Genomic DNA, 25,105 nt, shown 5'->3' with positions numbered 1-25,105 from the left:
AATTTCTAACTCCAAAACAGTACTAAATAATATATTTGATATTTTTATATATGATACATCACTACTCTAACTTGTTTAGCTAACAAAATATAGGACCTCAGTCCCTGGACCCATTAAGTGCCTCTGTAATCTTTTGACGAATGCTCATAGGATGGGTATCAGGTGCATAATAAACCTATTAAACTGATATAGTGACCACAGGTAAACAATCTTGTAAAAACAAATATCACAAGTCACTATAATATCTTGTTTTATCTATATACATTGCAATTAATATCTATCACATATATCTCATGAGTTCTGAGGGAAGGAAAATTACTGTGTGACCTTATAGTGAAGATCTTTGAACAGAAGTCAGGGATGGAACATCTACCTAACAACTGGAAGGTAGCCAATGTATTTCACATATTAAACTTAAATGCATTTTACATATTAAATCAAAAGGACAGAGAGGAGGTACTAAATTATGCATATTCTGCCATCAACATGCGCTGTGTATAAAGAATGTTGAACATTGTCAGGAAGAGAGCACTGGAGCATCTAGAGAGAAGACTTTATTAGGAAAACTAACATGTCAGGGATTAGAAATTGTCTTACAATCTTACTTGAGTTCAATTACAGGTATAAAGATGGGAAATTTTCTTACAAAACTACTGGAGTTTCATGACAGGTATAGAAATAAAGCAAGAGAAAAAGTGATGGATGGACTGTAAGAAAGTCTTTAACAAAGTTTCTCACCAGTAACTGATCTACAAATTAAAAACGAAAGCAAGGATGAAAGGAAAAGTACTCTAGTGGATCAAGTTATACATGGAAAATTAAATGTACAACACCACAGACAAGTTGATAAGACACATGTACAGCACTTACTTATCTTTACTGTTGCAATGTTTCAGTTGGACAACATGCTTCATCAAATGAATATTGGCAAATAACACTGGAGACAGTAGAAGACATGAAGAGGTAATTTTGATGTGATCAATCCTTCAGCCTTGATAGAAGGAGTCAGCCTCCTAGCTAAAACAGACATGAGAGCAGACCCTATATACTGAATAAGAAGGGAGGTGTAGCAGTACTGACATTTAACAGGGTCTCTTGGTACAGGAGAAGTCTTCTTTGATTCTATTCCTGACACTGCATGAGCATGGCCTACTCTCACTTGTAGGCCCTGTTCACTTGTGATGTTATCTCCAGCTGCTACATCTCACTTCTGATCCAGTACATAAGGTCTAGTCTCATGTCTCTATATTAGGCTGAGACTGATTTCTTCCATCAAGGCTGAAGGATCACTTACTGTACCTCAAAATTACTTCTCCACTACTTCTAGTGTCTCCAGTGTTATATTCACCTACATTCAATTGATATTACACCTACTGAACAGACATAATGTTTAGCTTGAGTATCCAGCAGGTTTTTGTGAGTGCAAAAGATATGAGTGAATGGAGACAACTTGTTTGTAATGGACATGTTGGAGTGTGAGCAGGGTAACTTATATGAAGGGATTCAGGAAAACTGGTTAGCCAGACTTGAGTCCCAGAGGAAGCAAGGGTAGTGCCTGTGCTCTGCAGGAGACGTGGGGATGTTGCAGTCAGAGGGATAACTTGATTGTGATGTCAGCGCTCTTCGGAAAAGATGGTAACTGAGTGAATGTTGGTGAATGTGTTTGATCCTCTGGGTCAGCCTACCTTGACAGGATACAGTCAATGAGTTAAAAACTACCGAACCGTAAGAAGTACAGCCATAAGCTAGTAGAGGCATGAATAAAGCAAAAATTCCTTCAAATTACACTTTTGTCTGGAATCATGATTTTGAATAAATACAAGAAAAAATGCATAAAACCTTCTCCCTAAAATAATAATTTTTAATATGGACTCTTAGGTGATGGTTGAGGACTCTCTCTGGAGGACACTTGCATGTACTCAAGAAAGGCTGTTTATAAGTTATTTCACAACAATGTCATGCCAAGATATTTACATTAAATATAAACAATAAACTGTGAACTTGTAGGAGCAATTTATGCATAACCATATAGTCATATTACATTTGTTTTTCTTGATTACCAACCACATGATAAATATCATATCATGAACGTAATAAGAAAAGGTTTGTATTAATTTCATAGCAAGAAGTAAATGCATTAGGAAAATAGACAATTTTGAAAACCTTTGAAAGGGAAATAAATTTTTTTAAAAAGTATCCTGCACATCAGAATGAAATTGTATATCTGAGTAAAACCAGTGATACCTAGGAAATTTTCATCAAAATTGGTCAGCTACTTACTATGGTAAAAGACCCCTTAAGAGGCAGGATCCAGAAGCTAGAACTTTATCCTTGTAAACATGCATAATTATGTAACTGATTACATACAGGTATGCACATTAACACTGAAGTATTCATATCACAACTGTCAACTGCTACTAATTATGTTGAATCTACATTACTGTCTCATTCTCTAATTACTGTATTGCTTATCAACATATTGAAGCTTGGATGAACAAATAAATTTAAATGATCATTTTTCAAGAGTGTGTTTGATGGCATGAATCACATGTCGTACAAGCTGTGGTTACCATAGTATCTAGGTTCACTTGAAATATCCTTTTCCATTATTTTTAAAATGTCACATTAACCTCACTTCCTATACCATATAAATGTTATTCCTAAATTGTGGAAGTAGCCAGTTATCCATTTCACACAAATCCATACACCATGTGTTAAATTCAGGATAATACATCTGGATAAATGGTTTAGAAAACCAAGTTGATAAATGAAACACTTGTGAAACATTTGGTCATCTTTATTCTGGAAATGTTTTGCCAGCCAGTGGCTTAACCCACATGCACTAGTGATTCTGTCCACAGGTGACTCCACCTACCACTGCTCCACCTCATCTGTCATCAGTATGTAAGTTCCATCTCTGTGAATATGCTGCACTTTTATCAAGATTGATGGACTGAACACTCAACTCCAAGCTGAGGGACTGATTACCTCAAACTCCTCATCTTCCACCTTTCTCTGCAATGAACTGAAAAAGCAACTGGCTAGCAAAATATTTCCAGAATACAGATACTCAAATGTTGCACAAGGATAATACATACCTAGATACTTCACTTGCTGACAAACTCTAAGCCTTGAAGTATTAAATATCAGACAGCAGATTTTCACCCCAAATTATTTATTAAACTACAAAAACTGTTACCCTATTTTTGCTTATACAGGTCCGCCATCACAAATCTGGCAATCAGTTATTCGGTTCCTTCAGTTATTCGGCACTAATTTTGGCTAGCATAATTTCAAATTTCCAGGGTCGCCACACCAACCTGCTGGTACTGTTTGGTGGTGCTACTTGCTGCATAAGTCATTCCAATTTCTTTTTCTCCATTTATTATTACAACCTGCTTACTTTTAGCCCTAGCCATGGTTCCAATGAATAAAAGAAATGCTTCTCATTATGTAAAGCACCTACGCAGTACATTATCCATTAAAGATAAGGTGGCTTTGAAGCCACTGTCGGTTGCCATGAGCTCAGTCTCATGAAGCAGGAGAATATGCTTTATTATTACACCAATATGAACACTACAGCTTATTTGCCTATCATAATTGATCTAATATGACATAAAACATGTTAAATACTCCAGAATAAATAATATTTGGCATAATATCGAGCAGTTCGATGGAGGTATGTAGAGGATATGGTATACAAGTACCATTCTCCTACCTCTGTCTTGGGGGCTTATATTACAGAAAATGGAGTACATGTATAGAACAGGGCTAACTGTGATATACACTCATACTGCACCATAAACCTGAAACAAAAAGCTATTTTCTCTATATAGATTATCACACATAGCAGCATATGTGTAGAGAACCTAGGATAACCCAAAAAAGTCAACATGGCTTATTTCTAGTGCCTGGCTTGGGTTAGCCATATATGATTTTTATTAAATATTCGATTCCCAGCCAGGGTAGAAACATTAAGCGTGTTTCTTTACACCTGTTGTCTATGTTTGCCCATAAGTAAATGGGTACCTGGGTGTTAGTCGACTGGTGTGGGTGTTATCCTGGGACACTGACCTAATTTTCTTGAAATACTCTGCATAACAAGCGGCTTTCTATATAGTAGTATGTCTCTGATGTCAGCTAGGCCTGTATACCTTGTACACGTACATGTACTAAATAAAGATATTATTATTATATTATTATTATTATTATTATTATTTTCTCAGTTGTTTGTTGGGTTATCTTATTCAAACTTGGGCACTGTATGATGGAAAGACACTTCTTAACATACACCAAAAATGAAAGAAATCAGACCATAAATAGCGGAGTTCACTTCTCAGCCATTAGCGGCGGCTTAGCGGTATATTTTTGTATGGTTTTTATGGTTATATTATCATTTTTTCGGTCTCATTTGATAGAATGAAAGATATATTACAGAAATAGATATGATTTTGATTGCTTTCATGATGAAAAGTACCTTGAAATTGTGCTTACAGTAGCGAAAATGTTCTATTCTTTAGCGAAGCTCAAGAGTAAACACCGTCCAATACCTGTACGCCTGCCAGTACAAATTCCAATGCGCAGCCAAGAATGGGTTGACATTATTTATACAATTATTACAATAATGCAGCAGTCTGCATAACAGTAAATCTTCTATTTTTTTGCGAATAAAAATTCCAAATGGTAAGCAAGAGTAATATAAGAGGGACCTGTAGCCATGACTAATGAACAGAGAAAATGTTGTTTTAGTGCCAGGAATGTCTGCATTGTTTATTCTGGATCCTATTTTGAAATTGGCATCTGTTGAAATTTGTGTGAAATTGGCCAAATTGCCAATTTCTGACCACTTTATTGGGTAGTTGAAATAAGTGAATGGGCAGTTTCTTGTACTCAGTTGACAGACTAGAAGTAAATAAGTTTATTCAGGTATACACAAATACAGTTACATAGATTATCATACATAGCAGTGTATGTATAGAGAACCCAGGATAACCCAAAAAAGTCAGACAAAGTGACTTATTTCCAGTACCTGGCTTGGGCTTGCCATATATGATTTTTGGTAAATATTTTTTTTTCTCAGTTGTTTGTTGGGCTGTCTCATTGAAACTTGGGCAATGTATGATGGAAAGATGCTTCTTAACGTACAATAAAAATAAAAAAGACGGACGATAAATAAGGGAGTTCACTTCTCAGCCATTAGCCGCCTCTTTGCAGTATATTTTCGTATGGTTTTTATGGTTGTATTCTCATTTTTTTGGACTCATTTGATAGAATGGAAGATATATTACAGAAATAGATATGATTTTGATTGCTTTCATGACGAAAAGCAACTTGAAATTGAGCTCAAAGTAGCGGAAATGTTCGATTTTTGCCGATGTTCAATGAACTTTGTTTAAGTCAAGTTGGTTAACCTAACCACTCTGTAAACTGGCAAACTCAGTAATCCGGCACACTACAAGTCCCAATGATGCCAGATTTGTGATGGAGGACCTGTATTTAAAACTGATCAAGTGTACTTTATAATTGTATCTGCTTAGAATAACATGAGAGGATTGTTTTTGGTTACTCTAAGATAAATCCAGAATCTGTCTTCACTATTTCCTTTCTTTTTCAGCCTTTTTCTTTGTGTACATGCATGTGTGGACTAGCCACCAACCTGACACCTTAAACCACTCAGCTCCAGAAGCCTCATTACATGAAATAGCTTGCTGGACTGCAAACCATGTTTCTCCTAGTGCTGGGCACACCAGTGAGCCTCAAACAGTCTCCAGCTATGTATTTCATTCTCCTGCAAGTTGATTGATTGATGTTGGTTTGCTGGTACTTCCGTCCCGGGTCTTCTCCAGATGGCGACCCGGCAGTTCTGGTCTCACAAGCAATACTGTACTCAATGCTCCTCACAGAAACAAGCAAAAGTATATGAAAAGAAATATCACAGCCAGCAGGATTCAAACCCAAATTCACAGCTCTCCATGAGTGTAGGTAGTTGCTGACCTGATGCCTCAAACCACTTAGCTAAAAATGCCTCATAATATCAGGATAGTTTTCTGGACTGTAAGCCATGTTTTTCCTCCTGTATGTTCTGGCTCCTAGCAAAGGGGCCAGAACGTACAGGAGGAGAATGAAATAGCTTGAGGTCAATTAAGAAAAGCAAAATTAGAAAGAGAAAAAGAGCAGCCTTCTTCTTTCTTTCAACAGACCAGCCATATCCCACCGAGGCAGGGTGACCCAAAAGGAAAAACAAAAGTTTCTCCTTTTACATTTAGTAATACATACAGGAGAAGGGGTTACTAGCCCCTTACTCCTGGCATTTTAGTCACCTCTTACAACACTCATGAAGCAATCCTTTGATTTTATTATACTAAACAATTACTAGTGTAAGGTACACCTGATCACCTTTAAATAATTTTCACTCTTCTAATACTGAACAACGTCACAAACTAGTGCTAATAGCAATTAATTTGCTATTCAAAATTTCTGGTAGTTTTCAATGTCTGCTCACCAAATCACAACTACACTAAATATATTATAAACCGCCACCACTACGATCAACACTGATCTTTTTTCTTTGATCCTCTTCTGCCATCTCTGCCAACTGTGCAAAACGTGAGTGAGTTATAGAGCCAGCTTTGATTGCAGCCATCATCTGTTCCAAGAAAGTCATTAAGTTTATAATGCAGAAAGCATATTACAATGATATTTCACATATTCAGAAATTCAAAGATTATAGGAATAAAAATATTTTTCAGTATTAATCTAGAGGCAAAGATCTTACAAGACACTACTGCAAATTGATATCAATATACGTACTTGGTCTTCAACAACTATCCAATACTTATTATAATCTCTGTACAAATATTCAAGGAGTAATATAAGGAGAGCACAATAAGAAAGGCATTCTTTGAGGTTAATAATAAAAGCAGAGACAGTTATATATAACACTTCAGGAATCTGCATCATAGGAGGAGCATGAAGGTTCTGCAACAGAATTACAAACTTAATTCATATCATTTCGGAAAATGTATAAGGTCAACTGGCACTTAATGTGGAAAAAATGCAAACATTCAGAAAGAAAATACATACATGGAGAGGATACATGAATGGAAGGGTCTAAGTAGAATATCACATGCAACATCAGAACAGTGTGAAGAAGCTCTTTGTGTATAAGTAGAGAAGAGAGGTCAAGGCTCTTGAATCTTCCTTCTCTTTATGGAGTTGAAGAGCAGACATATATTTTCACGTATAAAAACAAAGTATTCAAAGATGCTAAATAATAACACTAGCCAGCAAGGTTTGAAGTTTACGTTTAAAAACGCTTGTTTCTAACTAATTTTCGGATGCTGAATTAAAATCTGAATTTAGTTTTGCTCCAACACATGCAATTTCTGTGAAATAAAACCCTGCAGTGAATAATTTTACTGAGACTTCCATCATGGACTAGAGATATAAGGAACACCCAGCAACCAATCTGATGGTGCAGGAGAGTGATATCCAATCCTCAAAGGAGGTGACCCAACTGATTTGAACAACTATAGACCTACATCAAACTTGCCCTTACTTTCTAAAATACAATAATGCACAAATGACTTTACTCCTACCTTATATCCAATACCAGCAACATACTTAACCTCTGCCAGTTTGGGTTTAGACCAAACAAAAGTATGAATGATGCCATTATACAAATGCTTGAACTAATATATACAATCCTCGATAAAAATGAATATCCACTGGGGCTCTTCATTGACCTATGGAAAACACTTGATACAGTGGACCACAATCTCCTGCACCTAAAACTAAACCATTATGGCATCAGAGGACATTACCTTGATTACCTAAAATCTTATCTTAACGACAGACACCAGTATGCCTACACAAATAGAGTCAACTCCACTATCCAGCCTGTAGCTTTTGGAGTGCCTCACTCCTGTTTCTGGTCTACAACAATGTTCTCCCCAATGCATCTCAAGTCCTTAAACCAGTGCTATTCACAGATGACACTACTTATTTCTACTCCCACTCAAACCTAGCTATACTTAGAAACACTGTAAACAACTAGCTACTAAAATATATACTTGGATGATGACCAACAAACTCACTCTCAACACAGTCAAAACAAACTTCATGCTGTTTGGAAACAGAGCCTTAAATATCCAACTCAATATGTATATCGATAAATGGTTCCCCAATTACAAGACACACAGAGGGTAAATTTCTAAGTCTTCTCCTTGACTGTAATCTTAACCCTTTGACTGTCGGTGTCGTATATATACAGTGGACCCTCCCTTTTCATTGATCTCCATTATCGCCGATTTCCGTTTTCGCCAACTTTTTCCGTCAAAATACTGGTTCCGTTTTCGTTGATTTCCTCCGTTTTCGTCGATGGTACAGAACCTGTCTAGTTCCCAGAGCGCACACAAAGCCACCTCCCACATGCATTCTCAGGCAGTATCGTGTTGTTTCTCGGTGAGTGAATATATCCTGCGAGGTCATATGAAACATTTCGTAATAATCCATTGTTTCTGGCACTTGTTTATTGTGTGTGACTGCTAAATAAGCCACCACGGGCCCAAAGAAAGTTTCTAGTGCCAGCCCTTTGGTACGGAATGTGAGAAACACGATAGAATTCACGAAAGAGTTTGTAGAAAAATATGAAAGTGGTGGTGGTAGAGGGTGGTAGTGATGGTGGTTGAGGGTGGTAGTGGTTGTGATGGTGGCAGAGGGTGGTAGTGATGGTGGTAGAGGGTGGTAGTGATGGTGGTAGAGGGTGGTAATGATGGTGGTAGAGGGTGGCAGTGATGGTGGTAGAGGGTGGTAATTATGGTGGTAGAGGGTGGCAGTGATGGTGGTAGAGGGTAGTAGTGGTTGTGATGGTGGTAGAGGGTGGTAGTGATGCTGGTAGAGGGTGGTAGTGATGCTAGTAGAGGGTGGTAGTGGTTGTGATGGTAGTAGAGGGTGATAGTGATGGTGGTAGAGGGTGGTAGTGTTGTGATGGTGGTAGAGGGTGGTAGTGGTTGTGATAGTGGTAGAGGGTGGCAGTGGTTGTGGTGGTGGTAGAGGGTGGTAGTAATGGAGATTTGTGCAATGTGGAGTAGGATGGAAAGATTTGTGGCATTAAGAAACAAAGAAGGGAAGTGACCTCAGATAAGAACTTGGTACCTAGAGTCCTTATGGTGGGGGATTCCCCTTCCAAAGAAAAGCCTCTCTTCTCTCTCTCTCTCTCTCTCTCCTCCTCCTCCCTGTCTTCCATCCACCAATAACAGCCTTCAATTCTTTTCTGCATGTAAATCCATCTTTAAGGTAAAAAAAATTATTTTGTTAATACTTCTGGGTGTCTGGAACGGATTAATTGGATTTACATTATTTCTTACAAGGATAATGGTTTCAGTTTTCGCCGATTTCCGTTTTTGCTGATCTCTCTGGAATGAACTATACATGAAAATCAAAGGTCCACTGTACGTCTTATGAGCCAGTGTTTCTGACGTACTAATGCACCAAAATTCTAGTGGCTTCAAATCAAGTGGAAGAAAACTAGTAGGCCCACATGTGAGAGAATGGGTCTGTGTGGTCAGTGTGTGCAGTATAAAAAAAAATCCTGCAGCACACAGTGCATAAAGAGAAAAAAAAGAAACTCCAACCATATTTTTGGATTAAAACGCCGATTTTGAGGTGTATTTTCATATAGTACAGTGGAACCTCGGGTTACGAATTTAATTCATTCTGTGAACTTCTTTGTATCCTGATTTGTTCGTATGCTGGGTCAATTTTTCCTCATTTAAATTAATTGAAATTCCTGCTCTCGGGAGGCATGACAAAATAACCCTAATATCAACTCTATGGCTCATTTATCTGTCACAATTCATCTAATATGACATAATAAACAATATAAATAACATAGAAACCTGATATACAGTCTAGAATGAATAAAATATGTCATTACATGGATGGCGGAGGGAGGAGGATTGTGGTTGGAAGTGGTCACGCATTCTCGCTATGAAAACGCCAGAGGTGTTATAAGAGAAAACGGAGTTTGTGAGGCTAACTGAATTAGATCTGGTGTACATACGGCACACTTTTCTTAAGAATTGCCCCTCAAGGAAGGCTCCTTGATAATGGTGAGGGGCTCTTGAGTTAGGGAATTCGATCTGTGCTCCAGTTCCCCGAATTAAGCCTGAATACCTTCCCCCCCCCAGGCTCTGTATAATCCTACAGGTTTAGCGCTTCCCCTTTGATTATAATAATAATAATAATCTTAAGAACAATTTTTATGTTTATCTCACTACACTACGTATCTCCAGTGAGCTGTTTCTCCATCAACCATGTCAACAGCAGCTCTTCCATCTTTTCATTGACAGAGGTCCACTGTTTAGAAATTACTGTAATGCCCCTTGCTGTCACTAGCCTTTATAGACTCCTCCTGCTTTAGTATTGTGCACATAGTAGAGGGGCTACGCTTGTACTCAACTCGCTAAGTCCTCAACCCTCGTACCTAGTCTTTGCTTATTAATCATTTCTTGCTTTAATTCCATGCAAATCATCCTCTTTTTCTTCTCGGCACTGTCCATTGCCCTTGCTTTCTTAAGACCCATGGTCAGAAGAAAGACATCTGGCAAATTAACTGCACAAAACATAAGGAAATCACGAGAATTCCTTGCACCACGAGGGGTAACTCAATAAGCACATGTGCACTGGTGATCATTGTTTTGATTGACACTGCTGTCTGGCCCGGTGGTCTGGTGGCTAAAGCTCCCGCTTCACACACGGAGGGCCTGGGTTCGATTCCCGGCGGGTGGAAATTCCGACACGTTTCCTTACACCTATTGTCCTGTTCACCTAGCAGCAAATAGGTACCTGGGTGTTAGTCGACTGGTGTGGGTCGCATCCTGGGGGACAAGATTAAGGACCCCAATGGAAATAAGTTAGACAGTCCTCGATGACGCACTGACTTTCTTGGGTTATCCTGGGTGGCTAACCCTCCGGGGTTAAAAATCCGAACGAAATCTTATCTTATCTTATCTTATCTTGTCTGGTGGTGGTGTTGTCAAGCTAAATTATACGCAGTACGTACATACATGTACTATTATTATTATAATTATTATTGTATGTATTATTATATTATTATATTATACGTAATTATTATGTATTATCATTATTAGTATTATAATAATAATAATAATAATAATAATAATAATAATAATAATAATATTAATATTACAGTGGACCCTTGACCAACGATGGCATCGTCTAACGTTAAATCTGACTAGCGATACATTTTAACGCAAAAATTTTGCCTCGACTAGCGCTAAAAAGCTCGGCCAACATGATTCGTTCTGTCTGAGATGCGTCCACTTGTGGCCAGTGTTTACAAGCCAGCCAGCCACCGAGGTCCCATCCAAACATACAATCGGAACATTTCATACTATCTCAGCGTTTTTAGTGATTGCACCTGCAAAATAAGTCACCATTGGCCCCGAGAAAGCTTCTAGTGCCAACCCTACAGCAAAAAGGGTGAGATTTACTATGGATATGAAGAAAAAGATCATTGCTAAGTATGAAAGTGGAGTGTGTGTCTCCGAGCTCTCTAAGTTGTACACAAAACCCCAATCAACCATTGCTACTATTGTGGCCAAGAAAATGGCAATCAAGGAAGCTGTTCTTGCCAAAGGTGCAACTTTGTTTTCGAAACTGAGATCACAAGTGATAGAAGATGTTGAGAGACTGTTATTGATGTGGATAAACGAAAAACAGATAGCAGGAGACAGCATCTCTCAAGCGATCATATGTGAAAAGGCTAGGAAGTTGCATGACGATTTAATTGGAAAAATGCCTGCAACTAGTGGTGATGAGAGTGAATTGAAAGCCAGCAAAGGTTGGTTTGAGAGATTTAAGAATCATAGTGGCATACATAGTGTGATAAGGCATGGTGAGGCTGCCAGTTTGAACCAAAAAGCAGCTGAAAAATATTTGCAGGAATTCAAGGAGTACATAGACAGTGAAGAATTGAAACCTGAACAAGTGTTTAATTGCGACACTGACAATGTTGTGAAACACTTTAGGAATGTCATAAAGGAACGGGAGGTACAGGCCTCTATGGACAGATATGTTGTGCGACAGAGGTCCAGTGACTCTCAAGTTGGTCCTAGTGGCATTAAAAGAAGAAGGGAAGTAACCCCGGAAAAGGACTTGACACCTCAAGTCCTAATGGAAGGGGATTCCCCTTCTAAACACCAACACCATCCACAGTCTCCCCTCCTCCCATCCCATCAATCATCACCAGATCTTCAATAAAGGTAAGTGTTATGTAATTGTACATGTCTTCTTCAGTTTGTGTGTATTAAAATTAATATTTCATGTGGTGAAATTTTTTTTTTTCAATACTTTTGGGTGTCTTGCAAGGATTAATTTGATTTCCATTATTTCTTATGGGGAAAATTAACTTGACTAACGATAATTTTGATTAACGATGAGCTCTCAGGAACGGATTAATATCGTTGGTCGAGGGTCCACTGTATTATTATTATTAATTTAGGGACATGGAGCACAGATCAAATTCCCTAGATCAAGAGCCCCTCACCACATACGTACTACTACTACTACTACTACTAATACAAATAATAATAATAATAATAATAATAATAATTTTTTTATTTTATTAACTCTTTCAGGGTTGGTGCCATACTAGTATGGCTTGCACGCCAAGGATGGTGCCATACTAGTACTCATAAATTCTAGCGCCTTCAAATCTACTGAGAGAAAGCTGGTAGGCCTACATATGAAAGAATGGGTCTATGTGGTCAGTGTGCGCAGTATAAAAAAAATCCTGCAGCACAGTGCATAATGAGAAAAAAAAAAACTCTGACTGTGTTTTTGGTTTAAAACAGCGACTTTGTACTGTATTTTCGTATGCTATTTATGGTTGTATTCTAGTTTTCCTGGTCTCATTTTATAGAATGGAAAACATATTATGGAAATTGAGATGATTTTTATTGGTTTCACAATGAAAAGTACCTTGAAATTGAGCTCAAAGTAGCAAAAATGTTCGATTTTTGCCAAAGTTCAAAAGTAAATAAATCATGCCATGCATCCAATACACATCAACTGGTGAGTCTAATATTCTTTCACAATTGCGCTGATATTATTTGTACCATTTCTACACTAATACAGTAGTCTGCATAACAATAAATCTTCTATTTTTTGTGAGAATAAAAATTCAAAGTGGAAAACAAAAGAAATGTAACAGAGGCCTGGGGACGTGACTAATGAACAGATGAAATGTTATTTTAGTGCCAGGAATGTCTGTCTTGTTTATTCTGGACCCTATTTGGAAATTGGTATCTTTTGAAATTTGTGTGAAATTGACAAAATTGCCAATTTCGGACCACTTTATTGGATAGTTGAAATCGGTAAATGGGAGGTTTCTTGTACTCAATTGATAGAAAAAATGGAGTTCTATCGAAATAATTATGATTTTTGTTGACTGGTACATTGCAATTGGCCGAAAATAAGGCTCAAAGTGGGCGAAATCGCCGATGCGTAAACATCGTCGAGACCGCTAACTTCGGGAGAGCATAGTTCTGTAAGCTTTCCATCAAATTTCATACTTTTGATGTCATTATGATTGAGAAAAGATTCTCTTTCATTTCATAAGAAAAAATAATTTTTTTTTTGAAAAAATTTCCGACCCTGAGAACAAATTTAGGAGAGGGCCTGCTGGCCCTGAAAGAGTTAACACATTAGCCGATTCCCACCAAGGCAGGGTGGCCCAAAAGAGAAAAACTTTCATCATTCACTCCATCACTGTCTTGCCAAATCGATACCATGCCTAACCCTTCTAGGGTAGGGTAGGAGCCCGAGCCTTTAGCTCATAAGACTGTCATTCCCATTTCCCCCTTGGGGCGAGGATGGCAGACCAGAGAGGCCTATCTTGTGGCTAGGCCTGGGGACAGTTGGTCCCAAAGATGAGGAGGTACTTGTGCCTCCTCCCATGGGAGACTTAGGTCTCAGACACTCCCTAAAGAGGGAGCCAAGGCCGGGCCACCACTTGGAAAAGGCCCGGGCCGGGAGAATACCGGCGAATCTTTAATAATAATAATAATAACTGTCTTGCCAGAGGGGTGCTTTACACTACAGTTATAAAACTGCAGCATTAACACCCCTCCTTCAGAGTGTAGACACTGTACTTCTCATCTCCAGGACTCAAGTCCGGCCTGCCAATTTCCCTGAATCCCTTCATAAATGTTACTTTGCTCACACTCCAACAACATGTCAAGTATTAAAAACCATTTATCTCCATTCACTCCTATCAAACACGCTCATGCACGCTTGCTGGAAGTCCAAGCCCCTCGCGCACAAAACCTCCTTTACCCCCTCCCTCCAACCCTTCCTAGGCCAACCTCTACCCCGACTTCCCTCCACTAGAGATTTATACACTCTTGAAGTCATTCTGTTTTGTTCTATTCTCTCTACATGTCCGAACCACCTCAACAACCCCTCCTCAGACCTCTGGATAATAGTTTTGGTAATCCCTTACCTTCTCCTAATTTCGGAACTACAAATTCTCTGCATTATATTCACACTACACATTGCCCTCAGACATGACATCTACACTGCCTCCAGCCTTCTTCTTGTTGCAACATTTATCACCCATACTTCACACCCATAAAAGAGTGTTGGTACAACTATACTCTCATACATTCCCCTTTTTGCTTCTACGGACAAAGTCCTTTGTCTCCACAGACTCCTAAGTGCACCACTCACCCTTTTCCCCTCATCAGTTCTGTGATTCACCTCATAATTCATAGACCCATCTGCTGACACGTCCACTCCTAAATATCTGAATACATTCACCTCCTCCATACTCTCTCCCTCCAATCTGATATCCAATCTTTCATCACCTAATCTTATTATCCTTATAACCTTACCGTTTCCTATATTCACTTTTAATTTTCTTCTTTTACATACCCTACCAAATTTATCCACCAACCTCTGCAACTTCTCTTCAGAATCTCCCAAAAGCACCATGTCATCAGCAAAGAGCAACTGTGACAACTCCCACTTTGTGTTTGATTCTTTATCTTTTAACTCCACACCTCTTGCCACGACCCTAGCATTCACTTCTCTTACAACCCCATCTATAAATATATTGAACAACCACAGTGACATCACACATTCTTGTCTAAAGACTACTTTTACTGGGAAATAATCTCCCTCTCTCCTACATACTCTAACCTAAGCCTCACTATCCTCGTAAAAACTTTTCACTGCTTTCAGTAATCTACCTCCTATACCAAACACCTGCAACATCAGCCACATTGCCCCCCTATCCACCCTGTCATATGCTTTTTCTAAATCCATAAATGCCACAAAATCCTTTATACCCTTATCTAAATACTGTTCACCTATATGTTTCACTGTAAACACTTGGTCTACACACCCCCTACCTTTCCTAAAGCCTCCTTGTTCATCTGCTATCCTATTGTCTGTCTTACTCTTAATTCTTTCAATAATAACTCTACCATACACTTTACCAGGTATACTCAACAGACTTATTCCCCTATAATTTTTGCACTCTCTTTTATCCCCTTCGCCTTTATACAAAGGAACTATGCATGCTCTCTGCCAATCCCTAGGTACCTTACCCTCTTCCATACATTTATTAAATAAGAGCACCAACCACTCCAAAACTATATCCCCTCCTGCTTTTAACATTTCTATCTCATCAATCCCAGCTGCCTTACCCCCTTTCATTCTACTCATTGCCTCACAAACTTCCCCCCACTCACAACTGGCTCTTCCTCACTCCTACAAGATGTTATTCCTCCTTGCCCTATACACAAAATCACAGCTTCCCTATCTTCATCAACATTTAACAATTTCTCAAAATATTCTCTCCATCTTCCCGATACCTCTAACTCTTCATTTAACCCTTTGAGGGTCGACAGGCCCTCTCTGAAACTCGTTCTCAGGGTCGGCCAAATTTCAAAAAAAATAAAATTATTTTTTCCAGTGAAAAAATAGAGTTTTTTTTTCTAAACATTATAGGCTAAACAAAAAATTTTTAACGTCAATACTTACCGAGATATGGAGGCGTGAAATTTGCCAAAATTGAACAACATATGGTAACATCGCCAACTGCCATCACCCGGTATTTTTCTATTTACTTTTTTATGTACTATTTTCAATTATTTTTCAATTTTTCTTTTTCTGAGTAACTTTTATGGCCTCTGAGGCCAACATGATCAGTATTTTGTAAGTTATTTCTTTTTCAATACTACACAATAAGGGCGTAAACACTGTTGTCATTATTTTGTTTACAGAAAATATTTACACAAACAAACGATATGAAATGTTGTTTATTACTATTTTTCTATATTTTATATACACATATAGAGTCACAAGGAATGTTTCTAGAAGTTCTGAAGCCTGTGGAACTCTTTGAAACATGGTGTCATGCACAGTGGAGTTTTACATTCCTCACACATAAAACGAGTGTCTCTACATTGTTGTGTGCGTTTTTTTGTATGTGCACAGACGTAACACCTCTTCTGAGCCTTTTTCTTCAAAGCAGTAGCAGGTAGTTTTACCAGGAAGTGATCACCATGCTTCAGACGAGCAGGTAGTTGTTGAAAATTTGGTGGGCGGTCAATTGCAGGTGCTGTTCCTTGGTACTTGAATACTATTTGTCTGATGACAGACAAACAGAATTCGCCGTACTGTGGTTTGTTTCTGGTACTCATCTTATACATATTATAAGCATTGAGCATGGAAATGTCCAGAAGATGGAAAAACAGTTTGATGTACCACTTATAACTCTTGCGAACACAATCAGCAAACCCAATCTGCATGTCACATTTGTCCACTGAACGCATGTTGAAGGTGTAATCAATCACAGCTGCAGGTTTTAGAATGGGTTCATTTCTCTCTCTATGCTGCCTGCCACTGTCTGCCATTTCATTAGGGTGAATTGGTGACAACAGTGTGACATCTCATTTGTCATGCCACCGAAATGCCATGATGTCATTGGCAGCAAATGCCTGCACCTCACCTCTACGAGTGCCAGCGTCAAACCTGGGCATATGTTTCCGATTTGCACGCACTGTGCCACACACATCTGTCATGTTCACTCGCAAAAAATCACTGAGTGAGGGGCTTGTGTACCAGTTATCTGTATATAATATATGCCCCTTACCAAGGTATGGTTCTATCATTGTTCGAACCACATCACCTGAGATGCCCAATAACTTCCTGGTATTTTGCAATGTATAACTTCCAGTGTACACAATAATATCCAATACCAGACCACTGTAACAATCACAAAGCACAAACAACTTTATACCAAAGCGTTTCCTCTTGCTTGGTAAACTGCTTGAAAGAGAGTCTTCCTTTGAACAGAATCAAAGACTCGTCAATTACAAGCTTCCTGAAGGGATAAAAATGCGTACTGAATTTCTGTTTCAGATACACAAACACATTCCTAATCTTATATAACCTGTCAGTTCTGTCAGGCCTGGTTTTATCTGAGAAGTGAAGCATACGTAACATTAGCACAAATCGATTCACTGGCATTATATCACTGAAACCTGGTGTTGCAATCAGGGGGTCTGTTGACCAGTATGATTTCACTTTGTGCTTATACACATGTGGCATAAGCATTATTGTGGCAAAGAAAAGATACATCTCAGCCACAGTTGCCTCCTTCCACTGGTGTAGACGTGATTTTGGTGAAAGTAATGTGTTTGCCATGGTGTACTCGTAGTATGTGTTGCTTTCCATGACAATACTTTTCATCAGTGGTTCGTCAAAGAATAACTCGAAACATTCCAGTTCAGTGGCATTGTTCCCAAGTGCACAAGATGGCCGTATTCCACTTTGGCTGTCATCAAACTGGTGGGGATTTGGAACAAAATTGACAGCTTCCTGCCAATCCCAGGTGCGGTCTGCTGGTGGGTACTGGACAATGACAGGTGGTTGTGGTTGTGGAGGTTGTGGTTGTGGAGGCTGGTGTGGTGGGTGAGTGGGGGATGGTCCTTTGTTCTAGATCAGCTGAGGCAGCGGCGTGGGTGGCAGCGTGGGTGGCAGCATGGCCCACTGCTGGTGCCTCACCGCCGGCACCACTACCACCACGCACATTTTCCATCCCAATTGCAACAGTATCTTCGTCATTTTCACTGTCTGTTCCTGTTGTACAGCCACGGGATGTACTCCGAGATACACTCCTTCCCCTTGGTATAACATATGGCACACTACCAGAGCGCATATATCGTCGTATATACTGACGCTTCACTGGGGAATATTGCACTTCACTATCACTACTGGAACTAGTTTGAAGAGCTTGTAGTTCATATTCACTATCACTATCATCACCCATGCTCTCATCTGAGTCTGGGATTTGGGAAAATAGAAGTTTCCTCTTGGGTTCTGGAACAACTGAACGTGAACAAGAGGGCCCAGCACCAGAGGTGGAAGGCTGAGGGTCGTCTGGGTTTTCCTCACTATTACCAATATTATGGTCATTAGTTTCGGTCAAAACCTCACTAAAACCACGAAACTCATCTTCACTGGCACTTCCATCACTATTAGAACTGTCACTGGGGAACAAAAGTGTCCCAATAAATTAGACACATGTGCAACTCTTGGGTATCTTTATTGAGGAAACCTTTCGCCACACAGTGGCTTCATCAGTCCATACAAAGGAGAATCTTGAAGAACAGGAGGAGAATGAGGTAATCAGTCCCTCAACCTTGAGTCGATGTGGTCAGTCCATCAATCTATTCAAGATTGATGGACTGACCACATCGACTCAAGGTTGAGGGACTGATTACCTCATTCTCCTCCTGTTCTTCAAGATTCTCCTTTGTATGGACTGATGAAGCCACTGTGTGGCGAAACGTTTCCTCAATAAAGATACCCAAGAGCTGCACATGTGTCTAATTTATCAACATGTCGGTTCTCTGAACCATTCATCTACAAAAAGTGTCCCAATTCGCCGAGGAGTGAGGACCTTCTTACCGCGAGGCATGGTGGACATTGTTTACTAAGAGGGCATTCCCACAATGCACCACTGGGTCCCAGATTTTTTTCTACCGCGCACACCGACCACGCAGACCCATTCTCTCACACCTAGGCCTACCAGCCTTTTCGCGCGAGATTTGAGGCCGCTAGAATTTATGCGTACTAGTACGTCAAAAACCCCTATGCGTAAGATGTACTAGTACGACCAAAACCCTCAAAGGGTTAATAACTCTCCTCTCCTATTTTTAACTGACAAATCCATTTGTTCTCTAGGCTTCCTTAACTTGCTAATCTCACTCCAAAACTTTTTCTTATTTTCAACAAAATTTGTTGATAACATCTCACCCACTCTCTCATTTGCTCTCTTTTTACATAGCTTCACCACTCTCTTAACCTCTCTTTTTCTCTCCATATACTCTTCCCTCCTTGAATCACTTCTACTTTGTAAAAACCTCTCATATGCTAACTCTTTCTCCCTTACTACTCTGTTTACATCATCAATCCACCAATCGCTCTTCTTCCCTCCCGCACCCACTTTCCTGTAACCACAAACTTCTGCTGAACACTCTAACCCTTAAACTGTCCAAACATAGATCTACATATAAGTGATACACACTCAGCGGCAGCGGCAACAGGAACCTTGTCCTCTATTTTTACTTCTACCTGAGGTTCCCAGCAGCCCAGTGATGACCTAATTAAGACCCACATAACACTAACATGTGTGGATACCCAGAATGATATAAATCAACTGCAGAAATCACCCAAAAGTTCACAAATTACCAACTAATAGGACTCGTACTACCACCTCCTACCCCGCTGCCACTGAAGTGATACTCCACAACATTCACCCATCGCCTACTATTCACCCGAAGCCACAGCCAATGGACAAGGATCAGAGCAATAAAAGAAGATCCAGTAACCAGCTAAGGACTCCTAACATCAAAGGTGAGAGCAGTAAAAACACGAGGAAAACTTGTGGTACTGGCAGCCAGGACACAACCCTCATCACCCACCGGCACCACCACAACACACGACAGACAACAACAAACATGGCCGCCGTCACAGTCCAAGATAACTCCTTCCCAGTATTTGATGCCAAGAAGATCACCGACCCAGAAATAGCTAAACTTTTTACGATTCAGAACCAAACGATCACCAAACTAACTCAAGAAATGCAGGAACTAAAAGCTAGCAATGCAGATTACCTCAACAAGATCACTGCTCTAGAACATAAACTAGACACTCTGGAACAACAAAGCAACACCCACACCCAGTCCCTAGACACTATCAACACTCTAAAAGACCAAGTCACCCTACTTACTACCAACATTACAGAGGAAAGATCAAGAGTGGACCAACAACTTGCCAATGTCATAACCAACTTCCAAGACCATAATGACCAACAACAGCTATCTGATGCTGTTGTAGTTAACAGCAAACATCTCCCACCCACAGTCACCCAAGAGACCTGCATGGAGACCACCCTACAGCTTATCAAGGACCACCTTCGCCTTAACATACGTAGTGATGACCTAAAGGATTGCAAACTGATGGGCTACCAAGCAGGTAAAAAAACAGTGCTGTTAAAATTCCAAACTAGCCTACAAAGAAACAACCTACTAAAAACATCTATTTCTATGAAAACTGATGTTTACGTCAATGAGTGCCTTACCAAAATAAGACAAAACCTTCTCTATCGGCTAAGAAAATTACGCTATGCCCAAAAAATCCACCAGTGCTTTGTGAGGGATGGAAAAATCGCACTTAGGAAACAGCCCACTGGGAAGAGATACTTCATCTCTACAGAACATGACCTTAAAACATTCCTAAGTGAGGCTGGACTAACAGAATCAGAGTAAAGTGCAGATAATACCCACAGTCCATAGTTAGTGTTATATTGTCATAAATTTGTGCCCCCCTAAAATTCTAATACCCCAACTACTTTTGATTGTCATTGTTGTATTCAACGACCATTCTACCTCATAGTCTTAATTTGTTTAATATCTACAGAATCTATCTCCTTTTTTTACAACTTACCGCATCACTGTTCCATCTTATTTTATTATAAACTAGCCATAACTTGTCCTCAATAATTCTACCTCACTTTAAGAAATACTCAATTGCCCAATTTTATTCTAAAATCCCTATTATTGCCCAATTTTGCTTTAAACTATATTGATCAAACTTATTGTAAACTTCTTTTATTGACCATTTTATTCTATACTTTTTTAGACTAGTATTTTCAACTACAACTTTTATACTATCCTGTCTACCATCTTACTAGCATATTATAACCTTCTGTTCAGGCTGAGAAAACTTAAACAGGAAAACAAAATACATCAGTGTTTCACACGAGATGGGAAAATACTAGTAAGGAAAACATCAACAGGACAACAATATACCATCTCAAACGAACATGATTTCTCTACCTTCCTTAGAAAAGCTGACATTTCTGTAACAGACTAGATAAGTGCCCTTAATACATATATACGTGTGGTGCATATAGTGTACGTTACTATTATATTGTGCATTATTATTTTTATTATTTTTCATCACTAGCTAATGCCAACTACCTCCAATACTCTATACTTCTTTCTTACTGCTATTAATTGTTCATAATTTTAAATTACAAGTCAAATCTTACTCCAAATTAATAATATTCATTATTCTTACCTGTCCATTTAATTTTGTTTATCACTACTTGTTTTTTAGTCACTTTTCATTGTGTATGCAATTAGTATATATTCCAATTACTTTTTTGCAAGTACCAAAACTATCTTTTGCTAGCTAGTACCAACTACCTCATTTTTTTTACTTTTTATTGTGCAATAAACTGCTCAATTATTTAATATTACAAATCAGATCTTACTCCTAAACCAATATTATTTCATAGTGACCATCTGTCCATTCAACTTTGTTTACCATTACTTAATTTTAGTCCCTCATATATTTTCTCCTTTATTTTAGCTTATATAACTACCCTAGTTTATATATTCACAATTGTTAAAATAATCAAGGTGCTATTCTCAGGTGCTAAAGTAGAATAAGTTCACAATTTTGCCATTATATTCCAAAGCTCATTTATTTGATTACCACTTTATAGTTCACCACAACTTATATTAGTCCCTTTTATATTATAATTTTATACTATAATTCTAACTTTAAAGAATTACCTTTACAGTACTACCTACTATCATATTCCCAAGCTGTATTATTTGATCATCACTTTATTTGTATTAGTCCCTTTTATATTGTCTCCTTTATTTTAGCTTAAAAAAAAAAAAAGAATAAAAAAAACTACCTTAGCTCATTATTTTACATTTGTTAAATAGTTAAGGTGCTATTTTTTAGCTTAAGACTATTTACTTTGTTTTATACTTATTTCTAACTAGAGATTCACTACAAATCTTATGATTACAAGCATTGATCCTGATACCAACCTCTTATATAATGACTTAAATGAACCAAACAGTTACTGTAATTACTACACTGCAGAACAATCAAAGGCACTTCTCAGTGCCAATAACAACATAACTATCTTTAACTACAATATCAGATCTTTAAGCAAGCATTACGATGACCTCATAGCATTACTAAATTCCTTACATGCCAATATGTCATTCATTACACTAACTGAAACCTGGCTAAAGCCTGATACTACAGATGTCTATGCCATTCCTGGTTACACAGCCATACACAACTGTAGGCCAGACCAACAAGGGGGTGGCACAGCCATATACTACTCAGACCAACTAGAATGTATCACTAATACTTGCACAAGGGATGAACATGGGGAATATATAATAGCTAAATTCAAATCCAAATACCTACAAAAACCTCTCACATTGATAAACATCTACAGAGTTCCACAGTCAAACATTAGCCAATTTAGTCAAAACCTAGGAAGTATGATAACTGATGCACGCATGAACAAAGATCACTTACTACTCTCAGGTGACTTCAATATAAATCTCCTGCAAGACCAGGATCCACACGTTACTGAATTCACAAACACAATGAATAACTGTATGTTGCTACCAACAGTAACAAAACCTACAAGAGTTACAGAGACTAGTGTTTCCCTACTTGACCACATCTGGACCAACACCATATCCCCTTTAAAATCAGGCATAATTACAGATAATACCACAGACCACTACCCTACTTTCCTCATAACAACTCTTGGTAAACTACCCCAAGACACTACTAAAGTCACCTTCAGACTTCACAATGAGGCAGCCATTAACAACTTCACAACAGCAGTAGCAAACATTGACTGGCACACTGAGCTAGAAATCTATACAGATATTGACGAATGTATTAATAATTTTCTAAAAAAGACCCAATACCTCTATAATAAGCACTGCCCTAAAAAAACTAAACAGATGACAGCTAAGAGACTGAACAGTCCCTGGCTAACACCCAGCATTCTCAAATCCATAAATAAAAAACACCAATATGAAAAACAGTACAGAATGGGTCACATAACCAGAGACCAAACAAAACGTTACTCGTCAATCCTAACCAGCCTGATAAGAAGGGCAAAAAAATTGTATTATGAGAACAGATTATCCAACTTACGAGGTGATATAAAAAAGACCTGGAAAACCCTATCAGAAATTCTGGGAACAAAAAAGATATCACGAAATAGCGAAATAAAATTAGCAAAATCAGATGAACCTCAACTCCCACCAACAGAAACAGCAAACAGACTCAATGATTTCTTCTCCACTATAGGACAAAACCTTGCCAATAAAATCCCAAGCTCAGATACCCCACCAAATGACTACCTCACCGGCAACTACCCAAACACACTGTTCCTAGCTCCGACTAACCCATACGAAGTCTCCCTTATTATCAACGCACTAAAAAACAAGGCAGGAGATTTAAATACCTTACCACCCTTTATATACAAAAAAATGTCACAAGTGCTATCACCAATCATTGCAACACTCTTTAACAAATCCATTGAATCCTCCACCTTCCCTACAGTACTCAAAATAGCAAGGGTCACCCCAATCCACAAAGGAGGAGACCAAACAGAGTTGAATAACTATAGGCCAATATCCAACTTACACCCTCTCTCAAAAATCTTCGAAAAATTAATTCATAAACGAATCTACTCCTACCTTATCTCCCAAAACATACTCAACCCCTGCCAATTTGGATTCAGGCCTAATAAAAATACTAATGATGCTATTGTACACATGCTAGAACATATATACACTGCAATAGAGAAAAAAGAAGTCCCACTGGGGATCTTCATTGACTTACGTAAAGCTTTTGATACAGTTGACCATGACTTGCTCCACGTAAAATTGTCACACTATGGTATAAGAGGGCACTCCCTCAACTACCTCAAGTCATACCTCAGCAACAGAAGCCAATATGTGTACGCAAATGGGGCAAACTCTTCCGCACAACCAATTACAGTTGGAGTCCCACAGGGAAGTGTCCTTGGCCCTCTTCTCTTTCTCCTATACATAAATGACCTACCAAATGCTTCGCAATTACTCAAACCCACACTATTTGCAGATGACACTACATACGTCTTCTCCCACCCGAGCCCAGTCACGCTAGCCAATACTGTAAATACCGAATTACAGAAAATATCTACCTGGATGAGGACTAACAAACTTACACTAAACATTGACAAAACCTACTTCATTCAGTTTGGTAACAGAGCTACAGATGTCCCTCTTAACATAATGATAAACGGATCACCTATCACAAAGCTAACAGAGGGAAAATTCTTAGGAATCCACCTTGATAATAGACTCAAATTTCATACACATATACAACAAATTTCTAAAAAAATTTCCAAGACTGTAGGCATACTATCGAAGATACGGTACTATGCTCCACAGTCAGCCCTCCTGGCCCTATATCACTCACTTATTTACCCCTATCTCACCTATGGAATTTGTGCATGGGGCTCAACAACAATTAACCATCTCAGACCACTAATTACCCAACAAAAGGCTGCAGTTAGAATGATAACAAATTCTCACTACAGGCAGCACACTCCACCAATATTCAATACACTAAACCTACTCACCATACAAAACATCCATACTTATTACTGCACCTATTACAT

The 25,105-nt window shown here is 38.7% G+C and overlaps 1 protein-coding gene across 1 annotated transcript in view; it reads right to left on the bottom strand.

Moving 5' to 3' along the window:
* Window positions 1-1,772: 1,772 nt before the first annotated feature.
* Window positions 1,773-25,105, bottom strand: part of LOC128692048 (glycerol-3-phosphate dehydrogenase, mitochondrial) — a 202,679-nt gene continuing 179,346 nt past the window's right edge. Inside the window, exon 6 of the mRNA XM_070085286.1 lies at window positions 1,773-6,646. Coding sequence (XP_069941387.1) covers window positions 6,527-6,646 — 120 coding nt within the window. The 3' untranslated portion in view covers window positions 1,773-6,526. The remainder of the gene's footprint in view (window positions 6,647-25,105) is intronic.

This window comes from Cherax quadricarinatus, chromosome 15, assembly GCF_038502225.1.
Source record: "Cherax quadricarinatus isolate ZL_2023a chromosome 15, ASM3850222v1, whole genome shotgun sequence".
In the NCBI taxonomy this organism is placed as follows: Eukaryota; Metazoa; Arthropoda; class Malacostraca; order Decapoda; family Parastacidae; genus Cherax; species Cherax quadricarinatus.
Note: the sequence above shows the minus strand (reverse complement) of the source record. Positions and strands in the feature narration are given on the sequence as shown.